We start from the raw sequence: 12,798 nt of genomic DNA, 5'->3' as shown, positions 1-12,798 counted from the left end.
CGCATCCACAGGGAGGGTCTCACTTAGGCGGCCGTCACCACCAAAAATACAAGGATGTCAAATAGATCAGTAAATACAAAAGATGGTTTAAGGATCAGCTGCAGGATAAGATAGCTAATAAGGGAATGGCATGGCCAAATTAAAGACAGTGTAGGTTTCCTTCATGAGACAGAACACCCTAAACACAAATAGTTTAGCCAAATGATAAACGGTCTAGTTGCCCATGTCGATTTGGAACATGAAATTGTGAAATGGACCAGCTAAATTGCGAATAGCCTAGCACTCATTTGCGATACAGTCCACAAACGGTATAGCGTTGCGTCAAATGACTCAGGGTAGTAATCGAGTAGCACAGCGTACGCACAAACGGTGTAGCGTTGCGTGAAATGGCTCAGCGTAATGTCGAATGGTACAGCGTACATACAAACAGTGTAGCTTTGCGTGAAAAGGTTCAGCGTAATGTGGAATGGTACAGCGTACACACAAATGGTGTAGCGTTGCGTGAAATGGCGCAGCGTTATGTTGAATGGTACAGCGTACATACAAACAGCGTAGCGTTGCGTGAAATGGCTCAGCGTAATGTCAAATGGTACAGGGTACAGATAAATGGTGTAGCGTTACGTGAAATGGCTGAGCGTTCTTTTGAATGGTACAGCGTACATACAAACAGCGTAGCGTTGCGTGAAATGGATCAGCGTAATGTCAAATAGTACAGCGTACTCCCAAATAGTGTAGCGTTGCGTGAAATGCCTCAGCGTTATGTTGAATGATACAGCGTACATACAAACGGCGTAGCGTTGCATGAAATACCTCAGCGTTATGTCAAATGGTACAGCGTACACACAAATGCTGTAGCGTTGCGTGAAATGGCTCTGCGTAATGTCAAATGGTACAGCGTACACAAAAATAGTGTAGCGTTGCGTGAAATGCCTCTGCTTTATGTTGAATGGTACAGCGTACAAACAAACAGCGAAGTGTTGCATGAAATACCTCAGCATTGGCCCGTGCGACGAAATAACTTCACGGGATTGGTAAAGTTTCAGTCACAGCAAATTATGCAAATAATCTAGAAAGATTTAAGCTTAAATCTTGTTTAACGTTTAAAGCGACATATAATGACTGCAACCATCGTGTTGTATATAAACCTCGCAAACTTTAAAACACGTTCTCTAGTGATACCTGCGAAAGTATGCAATATAATTTCCGGTAAGATTTTCGCGGACAATCTGATCGATTTCTCTTACATTGTGTGCTGAGACTGAAAATTTTCACCTCAGGCAAATCTCCGTCGCACGGCCCAAACAAACATAGCGAGCAACTGAGCAATTAGTATTTGTCCGTGTTACAACACACGAAAGGACTCCAAAGCACACTTAACTCTGATTGGGCAGAAAAACAAAGATTTTCTGGCACCAATCAGATGGCAGAATGACTGCGACCGTTTGGAACTAGTCTTGCAAGACAATGTCCCCAGGGGCTCTTCATGCCCTAATTTGAAATCGACCCACAGCCCCTGGGTCTCAGAGGATGCAATTAGCCTTACCGTAGAGCAGAGGCAATTTGGTAAGTTTCTCCTCTTTTTTGCCTTGCCGATATTGCATTTATTCGTTGTCTTTCCAAAAAGTGTGTCGGGAAATTCTGATATTTGAAAAATTTGTCCTTCTCGGAAATACGAATGACCTCAAGAGTGAGAAAGATAGCTCAGATAGCTTGTTCTTAGCAACGTGGTAATTGATCATGAACTTAATCATTTGTTCTGTTCTCCTTGTTATCTCGCAAAGGTACGTAATATCGATTGTGATGTTAATTTCCTTCCGCAGGGATCAAACGGCATTCATCGCTAAAGCTGCGTTAAGTGTTGTCACATCGTTTATCCTTTACGATTGCTACCATTTAGTTTTGTCTGTCTTTGATATGGAGATTCTCACCGAAGGAAGCATTAACCCAGCGTTCAAGAGAGTGAAGTATGGAGTGCGAGGATGGCTGGAAGGTCGCTCATATGAAATTCAACAAGAGCTTGCTCGTGTGAGTAAAGTTATGATATATAATATATGCAGTAAATATGTATTAGTATCAATCATGGACTTGTAAAATTTTGATGGACAATTGGATAGTAAACACAGAATTCTCAACTGTACACTCTGATACGAACGTTTCGACCGTAGACGACATTTTAGTCTCTAATAATATTTGGATTTAACAGTGGTGGCTTTGCGTGCGCGCTCGCTTAAACGTGGCGAATTAACAGCAAAGGACTTTCCTGTTATTACAGTGAAACCTCGATTTGACGAAGTCCCAAGGGACTGTGTAAATTGGTTCGTTGTATCGAGAGTCCTTCATATCGAAAACCCTGATTAGGATACCCGTCCACCTCATTTATATGTGTCGGCAGGCTTTGAAAAATGAGGCCTAACACAATAGACGCTATACTTATTTAATGACATGTAAATGACTGGCCGGGTATTCTGAAGTTTAGCCAACCCTGATTTAACAACTTCGCGGAAAAACAACCAAAATGTTCGTTATTGGGAGGTATTGGTGTGTGTGTGTGTGTGTGTGTGTGTGTGTGTGTGTGTGTGTGTGTGTGTGTATGTGTGTGTGTGTGTGTGTGTGTGTGTGTGTGTGGTGTAACGTTATGTCTGTATGAAGCTACAGCACAGTCATATGTCATAATGAAAACGTTAATGAATAGCGCAACCGAACAAAACAACTAAACAAAAGAAAACCACTTTACTCTACTACTAAAATTGCTAATCAAGCCGCCCAATCAAAACTTCTTCCAATGAAGAACAAACTGGGGCAAACAACGTTTTACGTATCAGAGCGTCGTAGACTGGAACTCTTTAAGTCAAGATATACGTGACACCGCTGTACTTTCTTACTTTACTCTAAGCTTAAACATGCATTTTAGTTAAACATGCATTGTTGACTAGAAGTAGGTTACTTTTCTTATCTAGTTCGAGCTCAGCTTTTTTAATTTTTATTGTAATTCTTTTGCTGCATATGCAGGGCCTCATTGAAGAGCACCTATTGGTGAAGTGGGCTCCCTGTTAAAATATTGTTAATATTATTATTATTATTATTATTATTATTATTATTATTAAAATTGTCTCATTTTTTGTCATTCTTTACTTTACCACTAAAACTGCTTATCAAGACTCTTAATGGAAAAAATTTTTAATCGCCTCATATTATGTTGTTGGGGATAGCACAAAACTTCGACGCGTTATCCGTAATATTCCTTTAATTTTCGACCATCACAATTGATAGTATGAACATGTCATGAAAAATCGGTTACAAGACGATGAAAAATTTTGAGCGAACCAAACGATTAAAAGAAGAGTTTAAAGCCCGCAAGAGCTCGTCGATAACACGTGTGAGAAGCTACAGTCCAAAAAAACATGTGACCAAACTCTACCTCGTGTATATGTACCGAAACGTAACGCAACAAAAAAAAACAAGAATAAAGGAAAAACGTCACGGACTAGGTTTAACAAAATATATGTCTTTCGTAAAAATGTTTTTCATCCAAGAGAAGGCGCGCGGAAATTCCCTTTCTTTTCTGCCTGACTTGTCAAATTTCATTATGAACATGAACAGTGTGTACAGTATTAAACAACAGAACGCTACCGTATAGTACTGCACCATTGGTCTGTTTCGCATTTGTCTTTGGTCACGTGTTGACATTTGTTGGTTATATCGGGATATCTGTATAAGTTCGGGCTTCTAAATTGTGTTCGATACAACGAAGATTTCGTTATATCAAGGTACGTTATGTCGAGGTTTTGTCGCATACATTTTACTGTAACTTAAGCCGGGCAGAAAAGTATTGTTCGTTATACCGTGGACTTCGTTATATAGAGGTTCGTTAAATCGAGGTTCTACTGTATGTTAATAATAGATAACATTAATCCAAGCTTTGCACTGAGGAAACAAGCCCTAAGTTTTACAAGTGAACTGGTAAAATTGTGTTGGCGCACTTTTCCTGATGGGTGCGGAATGTATGGGTTACCGTTAAATTTTTTTCTAGTGTAACGGGAAACTTTAGGGATTTTTCCGTGTGGTTGTTTAAACATATTTATTCGTTGTTTTCGGTTTTTTTAGCCGTTCTCAATTCATGCGAGTTTCTTTCATTGTGATGTTTTAAAAAGATAAAAAGCCACAGTAGTTTTTGAATAATTTGGATATATCAACAAAGTTGAAATGGTAAATTGGCCACCGTAATGATTACAAAAGCTGACGTTTCGAGCGTTAGCCCTTCGTCGGAGCGAATAGTCAACTTAGGTTATACAGCTGCATCTCGGTACTTTTGTTGTTCATTACTAGTAAAATTTTAGATAAATGTAAGTTTTAATGGTCTTTCTTGTAAAATTGGTTCTCATGGTAGTTGGCAGCTGAGTTTACACTCGTAATTTTAATTAGCCTTCATACAATCAAACTTAACACAACCTTGCATTGATAAGCAGAAATTTTCAATTGCTTTTTCACTTTTATTTTCAAAGCTGTTCTATCGTAATGAAGATAAGCTTTTTAATTTCGATGTTGTGAGTTTGATTTCCGTTCTCTGATTAGTTAGTGCATTCTGCACATCCAGGATATTAAGTAGGATTCGTTTAACTTCAAAGAGACCTTTTTCCGCTCTTTTGTGTTCTTATTCAAATATCGTAAATATCGTAGGACCACGCGCTCGGTAGTACTTAAGCAAGTACGTTGTAAAGTGTAGTTGATTACATCCGAGTCCTTAATTACATACTTGATTACATCGGCTAAGTTTAAGACGCTAGAAGTCATGTCAGTTGTTGGCCTGACCTAGAACAAAAGTTACTGTGGAGCCAAAACGCTGTCTCATCCTTGACATCCGTAAAGCTCGCTTGAGGTAGATCGCCATGTACCAGGAAAACGTAACGAGTTTCCGTTCTCGCTGCCGAATCGTCTCTAACGAGTCGTCTCTACTTAGCCAGTCTCCATTTCTTTTAGGCATCGTTCTTTGCCACGAGAAGTTTCCATATGCCTATTCCATTCGTTCCGCCTGCACGATCCACAGCCGAAAACTGAACAATTTTCGCCTGGCATGATAACAAATTATCTATCTTCGATATTAGTTACTTAAAATTATCCAAACAGGAGATCTTATCGCACATCGGACGCCATATTCTTGAAAATGCTGTGCAGGATCAACACCACGTGACCACGAAAAAACTAGGACAATAACATACTTCTTTGAAGTTCGCCGGCTTTCCTAACCAGTCCCCCTCTACTAACTATGTCTCTACCAAGCAAGTTTCCCCCATTGTTGTTGTGCCTTCCGCGAAAGTTCAGTATGTGCGCGAAAATTTATCGTCACACTAGATATATCATTATTCTGGTTTCTTTGTTTCGTGTTCGCTTTGCCAGGGAGCTGAGAAGCCATTTTCTGAAGTTCTGATACACTATGGAAATCCACAAGGAATGGGACAGCCACCGATTACATTTTTTAGACAGGTGATCTGTGACAAACTTTGTAAATGCAAGTGAATGATTGATGGGTCAGGAACAACTGTCTGATCAACTGTATAAAGTGGGTAAGTTTCTAAAGAAACTGTGGTGCTGCGTCGTTAGGGGTAACAAAGTAATTTGGGTATATCAACTATGTTGAAAGAGTTAAGAAGCTGACGTTTCGAGCGTTAACCCTTCGTCTGACCAACTGTCTGACAGCTCTGACTCAAAATGATTGGCTGAATCAGAGCGGAAAAATGACTAAAACAATGTGAATGACAGACTTACTGACCGTGACTGACTGACAGGTAATGATTGATTGACACCCCGACAGATTGACTGGAAAACTGACGCTGATTGACTGACTGACTAAGTGACGACGATTGACTGGCAAAGACCGACTAACCAACACCGATTGACAATCATTTACAATGACTGACTCTCTGACAATAACTGATAAATTGACAATGACGGATTAACAGACAATGACTCATTAACTCGAGCTGACATACACAGTGACAGACAGCTGAAAGAACTTAACAACTGCGTAGCTTAGTGACTGACGGATTAAGTGAATGACTGAATTTACCACAGAGATGAATATTTGGATAACTGGATGGACGAACACAGAGAATTATGCCGGAGTTGGCTTCGACGTTGAGTCAAACAACTCTGTAGCGAAACGACCGCAATGCGAATTACCCAGATTTTAGTGGAAATAGAGGATAAATCACGTAAATTAAAAGATTCAGACAGACCAACCACAAGTAAAAATGAATCCGTAATCCTGACTGAAATGAAATACATTCAACTTGGCCCGTGGATTGAAATTCAAATAAAGTCATGACTGCCACAGCTACTAACTATATGATTGTGACACAGGTTTTGGCACTTCTTTTGTGTCCTGACCTTCAAAATGATGAACGTTTCCCACAAGATGCCAAAAGAAGGGCGAAAAGAATTCTTGATGACATGATAGGACACACTGTGGGTAATACGCAGTTTATAATTATAGTAATGGCGACAGGTATAGATCCTCTCCTTTGTATTTGACTGGCATATTAGAATTAGTACCCCCGCATGGATCCTGGCCTTTGTATAATTCTACCAGATAAGATATAGGAACACAACATGCCTGACATCCATTTTCCATATGTGGCATGTCATATACAGCCGCAATGCATTTAGCTTCAAAGCTACTCAGGGAATTCGAAGGTAGCGAAATATAGTACACATAAAAAATCACCAAAGTGTGTATGCCCAGTTCGTTACCACAGCAAACAGTAATCTTAGAATATTGTGTACAGCACCTCCGTAAACGTATTTTTTCCAATGGAGAGGGGGAGGGAAGGCGAGGCGGGGCTGGCTTGCACTGTGTCCACGATTTCTGTGTCCGCCTTCCTCTGAATTTATTTGGATCCGCCCTCATCCCTGAAACTTACATTTTCAGAACAGTGCTGATAAAATTTGTAACAGAAACGCTTTGATTCTTTTACAGGTAGTTATACTGCAACTCAAGGGATTAATGTCGTGCGTGAAGACATCGCCAATTTCATCTCGCAGAGAGATGGTCATCCAGCAGTAGCAGATGATATATATCTCACTGATGGAGGGGCCGAGGGACTTGAAGTAAGAGAGATACTCAAGAGGCACCTGAGGGTATTTTGGGTGTGGTGTACCGTAAAACTCTGACCTTAACTAAGGCATATTCTGTGGTCTAATTACAAACAATCAGATAAATTATCGTACATCAAATATCGTGCCCACGCATACTATATTGATACAGACTTTCAAGAATAAGATTTAAGACAATTGGTTATTACCGTACATGTGCATTGTGCCTTGAAGGCAACATTCACACCCTCCAGAGGTTTCCAGTTCAGAGATCCACCCTGTCCAAACTAAATGGTAACATTTTCTACCCTTTTAGCGCTCAAGAAACCGAAGGCCTTGTTTGGTTTGGCGGCGCAGCCAATGAAAGAAGTCCCTCACCTTAAGAGTGAAATATTGAACCAATCAGGGGATTTTCCCAAAATTTTTCATTTTGTGTTGGTTGTCGTAGGAGTTAATAAACCAAGATGCGGACAATTTTCCCGAAATAACGTGCTGTATAAAACACATCTCTAATAAAAAAAAGTGTGATTTTGGGAAAATTATCTGACGTGCCTTTTAAATGTCAGTTGGGTTTTACTCCTTTTTTTTTTATTGCCCCTATGGCTGAGAGAATAGATCCCCTCACGTGAGTCCGATGTCTGTAACCGATTGGTTGTGTCCTAACCGATTGTTCACGAGCAAGGTCAGTACAGTTAAGGAAGTATACTGTTCACCAAAAGTATTATAGGAGCATGATACAATCTCAAATGATTTTCATAAGGTGATGTTGGGAATTGTTCAAATTGAGAGTCATGAAGAAACAGGTCGTGCTGGAGTGATGATTCCTGTACCAGGCTTCAGTATGTACCAAGCCAGACTGCTACAACACAACTCGTACCAGGTACTGACCGTGCAACAGAACGTTTAGTAGTTTTTTGAGAAAGATCTGCATTCAAATGGTGTTTGAAGGTTTCTAGCGTCCTCTTTACGTGTACGACCGACGTCCGTCCAAAAAAAAAAAAAAAACACCGATGCACACAAAAACTCCTGATATTTATTTAAGGCTTTCAGCAATGACAACGAACTCACAAGTTTTCCCATGAATGGAAAAAGTGCTACTGTGCATGTAGTATTTGCTTTCAATAATTAACGCATTTCAGAAATGCGACTTAACATGGAGCTAACTAAACTTTTAGCATTGCTTAAGTTTTAATTTTTGTTTCGAGTATCCTTTGAGTTTAACACTTTCTGAGGACCAGTGTGGTATTAACAGGCTTAGTCTGATTCAGTTTGCGCTGAAGAGTTTAGTTACCAGACTACTAAAAACCAAAACGCGTCAAACGCAAAATGAATGAGACTCACCTTCAAAGGCCCTGAAATTTCTTACTGGACGTGAAATTCTTCACCTTTTCTTGTAAAATGTCATGTAATTGAACATTACATGAACAACTACTTTCGCGAGCAATGTGTTGCCCGCGGTTTCATTCGGGCCCCATTTTCACCAAAAGTGTAGGTGACGTCACACCTTTGGGAAAATGTGATTGGTTACTTGCAACAGCTTTACTTCTCTAATATGTGTCATTATGACTCATTGCTTAATACATTTTCATGCACTATACAGATATTTTACCCTCTCGATGAAGATAACAACTGGGCTTTGAACATGGCTACACTCGAAAGAGTGTTGGAGGAAGCCAGGCCGCATTGCGTCCCAAGAGCCCTTGTGTTGATTAATCCCGGAAACCCGACAGGTAACTTTTGTTGATTTTGCAAATTTAGTAAATTTTAAAACTGTTTTTAAGTAACACAGAAATGTCCATTCTCTGTTTTCTAGGACAGGTCTTGACATACGAAAACGTTCAAGAAATCGTCAGGTTTTGCGCTCGAGAGAAGCTAGTGTTATTCGCCGATGAAGTTTACCAAGCCAATATTCATGTCGATGGAGTTGAGTTTCACTCGTGTAAGAAAGTCTTGAGGGATATGGGAGCGGAGTATAGCAATTTTCAGCTGATCTCGCTTCATTCAGGCGCAAAGGGATATGCTGGAGAGTAAGTGTGCGATGTGGTTATTCTTTTTTGCTGCAATTCGAGTGCAGGGCTTAAAAGGTTTGTGTTTATATTTACCCCATTCAAGGCTTAAAACAGACTAGGAATAATTAGGGTTCACCTCATTTGACCTGAAACCTTTAGGGGAGCGAACCAATCTCTGGTCGTTCAAAGGGTGGAAAAACTATCAATATAATAATTCAGCGAATAAAAGTCTACCAAACAAACTTAACCTCTCCATTCATCGGAAAGTGATTTATCTGCTGGACAGTGTCACCCACCTGGAGGCGATCCATTAGTCAAGGGCTCAGAGCATACAAAAGAACACCAATCTTGACCAGAAGTTGTCACCCACAGGAGATATCACCAAAAATATGTCTTAAATTATACTGAAAATGTCAGCTCTCCAGGATTATGGGCGTGATATTCATAATTTCTATTTTCAAGACATTGTATAAATAATTTCTTTCAGATGTGGTCTTAGAGGTGGATACATAGAGCTTGTCGGGTTTAGTGAACAAGTCAAGGCTCGGATCAAAATGTACCTCAGTGCAAGATCTTGTTCCTCGACAATAGGACAGGTACAATAACAATAATGAAACGTTTATTCAAAACATGGCAACGTGTGTGGTATATACTAAAACAACTATTCACCTCAGTGTCAGTAATCTTTACCTCGCCGCTTTGTGACTCGGTAAACGTCCACCACCATTCACGTGCGAATATAATAATCGTTTTATCACGCTTCATTCAATCCTGAACTGTTGGATATTTGGAGCTACTTTCAGCCCGCAACAGTTGGAAAAATGCATTTCCATATGCGGTGACTCGGATTTGAGATAATAAACGGATTTGAAAGAACCAATCAGAACACTAGAAATGCAATATCCGGAGTTGAAAATTGCTGTTACTGTTATTATTGTCATTATCACTGCTTTGTTATGATGATCATCAATATTATCATAAATGCTCAGTAAAAACCTGATTACCCAACCATTATATTATTAATGTCGTCAATGACATTCGTTAAGGATGAGTGGGATGCTGTCTTTAGGCTGCAGCCCGCTTCCCTTCCAGGCACGTTCCCCCCTCCTTTCCAGGCACTCTCCCCCCTCTCTTCCAAGCACGCTCCCCTCCTCCCTTCCAGGCACGCTACCCCCCTCCCTTCCAGGCACGTTCCCGCTTCCTCTCCAGGCACGCTCCCCCCTCCCTTCCAGGCACGTTCCCCCCCTCCCTTCCAGGCACGCATCCCCTCCCTTCCAGGCACGTTCCCCCCTCCCTTCCAGGCACGCTTTCCCCCTTCCTTCCAGGCATGCTCCCCCCTCCCTTCCAGGCACGCTTTCCCCCTTCCTTCCAGGCATGCTCCCCCCTCCCTTCCAGGCACGCTTCCCCTCCCTTCCAGGCACGTTCCCCCCTCCCTTCCAGGCACGCTTTCCCCCTTCCTTCCAGGCATGCTCCCCCCTCCCTTCCAGGCACGCTTTCCCCCTTCCTTCCAGGCATGCTCCCCCCTCCCTTCCAGGCACGCTCCCCCCTCCCTGATATGAAAGTTTCGCCATCCCAGTTCCTTTCTTCCATCCAACCCTATTATTCTTATTATCACATTCCAGTTTGTCTCCTTTTCCAAGGTGATCATGGGGCTCATTTGCAACCCTCCAAGGCCAGGAGATGAATCATATGATCGCTTTTCAAAGGTAAGCACTCTTCCGCCTTTATTTTGACGAATTGCATCTACTTACAAGCAAGCGTTCTTAAGAAAAGTTCCCTAACTCGAGTCACTTTAGTGTGAGGTGTCACGCAAGACGACAAGACAAACCAGAGGAACAAATTGGTTTTGCCAAACAATTGGAAACTTTCCCCTTACGCCTATAAAACTTTCGCCTATGTAATTTATTCATTTTCATCTATGTAAAAAAAAAAAAAAACTCACCCAGCTAAGGACTAATCAATTACTGATAATACTCTTACAGGATAATGAGACTTTTTCAGGACTTGCTTGTTATATACTTAGTCTTGAAATGAGTCGGAAAATTCCATCATTTTTCAAGAATCCTGTCAAGATTCTTTACGAACCATATAGAGGTTCTTATATCAGGCATGTTCATCTTGATTCAAAAAGTGTTTGACGAGAAAAGTGATTATGTTTTGTGCATGCGTTCGTTTCAAAGGAAAAAGAGACTGTTCTTAAATCTCATAAGAAGAAGGCAAAGTTGGCAACAGAAGTACTCAACTCCATGGAAGGGGTCAAATGTAATGAAGTAAGAGGAGCAGTGTACGCATTTCCGAGGATCACGTTGCCAAAAAAAGCTATAGAAGAAGCAAAGGTAACATTACCAGCTCTATGTTAGAATGCCCGTATGAGTTAAGACACGCCCAAGGGGGTCAGAATCACTTCCTTCTTAAAGCAAGTTCGAATTGCAAGTCAACATCACTGCAGCGCGTAGAGCGTATCCTATCACCGTGAAAAGTTATCACGACCGTAGCAGTAAGATGTTCAAAATAATGAATGGTGATGATCCTCACACTGCTGCAAAGGGCGAAGAGCAGAAAATTTGAATAACCGTCAAATAAGACAGAAGCTGGTTTGCTCCTCGTAAACATTTCCTGTTTCTAAGTAGGTTTACCTTGAGCTTCTTACCATTAGAATTAAATCTGGTTTTTATCTGCCCAACGAAGCAAGCATTTGTATTTTTCCTTCTAAGACAAAAGGACTGCCGCCAGACGAGTTCTATTGCTGGAAGGCTTTGGAGAAAACCGGAAGCTACTTTGTGCCAGGCCATGGTTTTGACATGAACGGGAGCAATAATCATTACTACTTCCGGTGAGATATGATACATATTGTGTTGCGTTAAGCGAAAACTTCATTGCGTTAAGCGAAAACTTCATTGCGTTAAGCGAAAACTTCATTGCGTTAAGCGAAAACTTCATTGCGTTGAAGCCTTCGCTGAGGCTCTCGGTCGCAGGAGACAATAGTCCTTTTTACAGTCGTGGGCTTGGCCACCAAGCCCACAACTGTAAAAAGGACTATTGAGGAATAGAGCGAGCTGCATGTTCCGCTCTCCCGCCTTTTTTCCGTTTTTCCTTTATTTTTCCCTTCAGATGGTCGTACACGACAGGTCTGCTCAGGTTGGTAGGCGGTCGCTGCTTGCTTCTGAAAATAAATTCAGACTTCGTGATAGCGCACGATGTACGAGCTATCGGACTTCTATGTGACGTGAAAGAATAGTTCCCTTTCGGAATCGGACTGAACTCACCTTTCCCTCCACGGATTTATTTTTTATTTCTTGCAGAATAACTATCCTTCCTTCTGAAGACAAGTTTATTGCAATGTTTGAAAGATTGAAAACTTTTCATCAAGAATTTATGACACAGTATAAAGACTAATAATAAAGACCAAACTGCGTTCTAAACAGTTTATACAACTTTTTTATGTGAACTTCAAATTGGCCGGGAATTGTTATTTTTACAAACTAATAAAGCTACATCTATAGGGGAATCCTTGTTTACAATATTTGCCTCGTTAGCATAAGCAATTCAGTTTCTGATGGAGCTAAAAATAAATCAGTTCAGAATATCGAAAGGTTAAAGTATGATTAACTCGGCCAATGAATACGAGCCTGATGCATTGAATACTTTTTGTGCAACACGGGTTTAGAAACTCAAAATTTTACATAGAATGTATGAGCTC

At 40.8% G+C, this 12,798-nt stretch overlaps 1 protein-coding gene across 4 annotated transcripts; it reads left to right on the top strand.

The window, feature by feature from the left end:
* Window positions 1–655: 655 nt before the first annotated feature.
* Window positions 656–12,606, top strand: LOC111330720 (alanine aminotransferase 2). 4 transcript variants are annotated; one of them, XM_022935625.2, is made up of 13 exons: window positions 656–1,563; window positions 1,821–2,025; window positions 5,395–5,481; window positions 6,358–6,466; window positions 6,974–7,104; window positions 7,850–7,969; window positions 8,690–8,819; window positions 8,903–9,116; window positions 9,586–9,694; window positions 10,721–10,804; window positions 11,279–11,434; window positions 11,813–11,931; window positions 12,401–12,606. In XM_022935625.2, the coding sequence occupies exons 2-13, from the start codon at window positions 1,915–1,917 to the stop codon at window positions 12,492–12,494; spliced, it is 1,464 nt and encodes a 487-aa protein (XP_022791360.1). In that variant the 5' UTR covers window positions 656–1,563; window positions 1,821–1,914; the 3' UTR covers window positions 12,495–12,606. The 4 variants fall into 4 exon arrangements, with proteins under 4 accessions (XP_022791360.1, XP_022791359.2, XP_022791361.1 ...); XM_022935624.2 differs by having other exon boundaries at window positions 663–1,563; window positions 10,739–10,804; XM_022935626.2 differs by lacking the exon at window positions 656–1,563 and adding an exon at window positions 1,598–1,727.
* The last annotated feature ends 192 nt before the right edge of the window (window positions 12,607–12,798 follow it).

Source organism: Stylophora pistillata, chromosome 3 (genome assembly GCF_964205215.1).
Source record: "Stylophora pistillata chromosome 3, jaStyPist1.2, whole genome shotgun sequence".
Classification (NCBI taxonomy): domain Eukaryota; kingdom Metazoa; phylum Cnidaria; class Anthozoa; order Scleractinia; family Pocilloporidae; genus Stylophora; species Stylophora pistillata.
This window is presented reverse-complemented; position numbering and strand designations above follow the sequence as displayed.

Excerpts from the sequence above, each read along its gene's own strand:
- LOC111330720 (XM_022935625.2), top strand. The coding sequence starts at position 1,915 with ATGGAGATTCTCACCGAAGGAAGCATTAACCCAGCGTTCAAGAGAGTG. Across the intron at positions 5,482-6,357 it reads CGATTACATTTTTTAGACAG|GTTTTGGCACTTCTTTTGTG; the intron begins GTGATCTGTGAC and ends ATTGTGACACAG. Across the intron at positions 7,970-8,689 it reads TACAACACAACTCGTACCAG|ATATTTTACCCTCTCGATGA; the intron begins GTACTGACCGTG and ends TGCACTATACAG.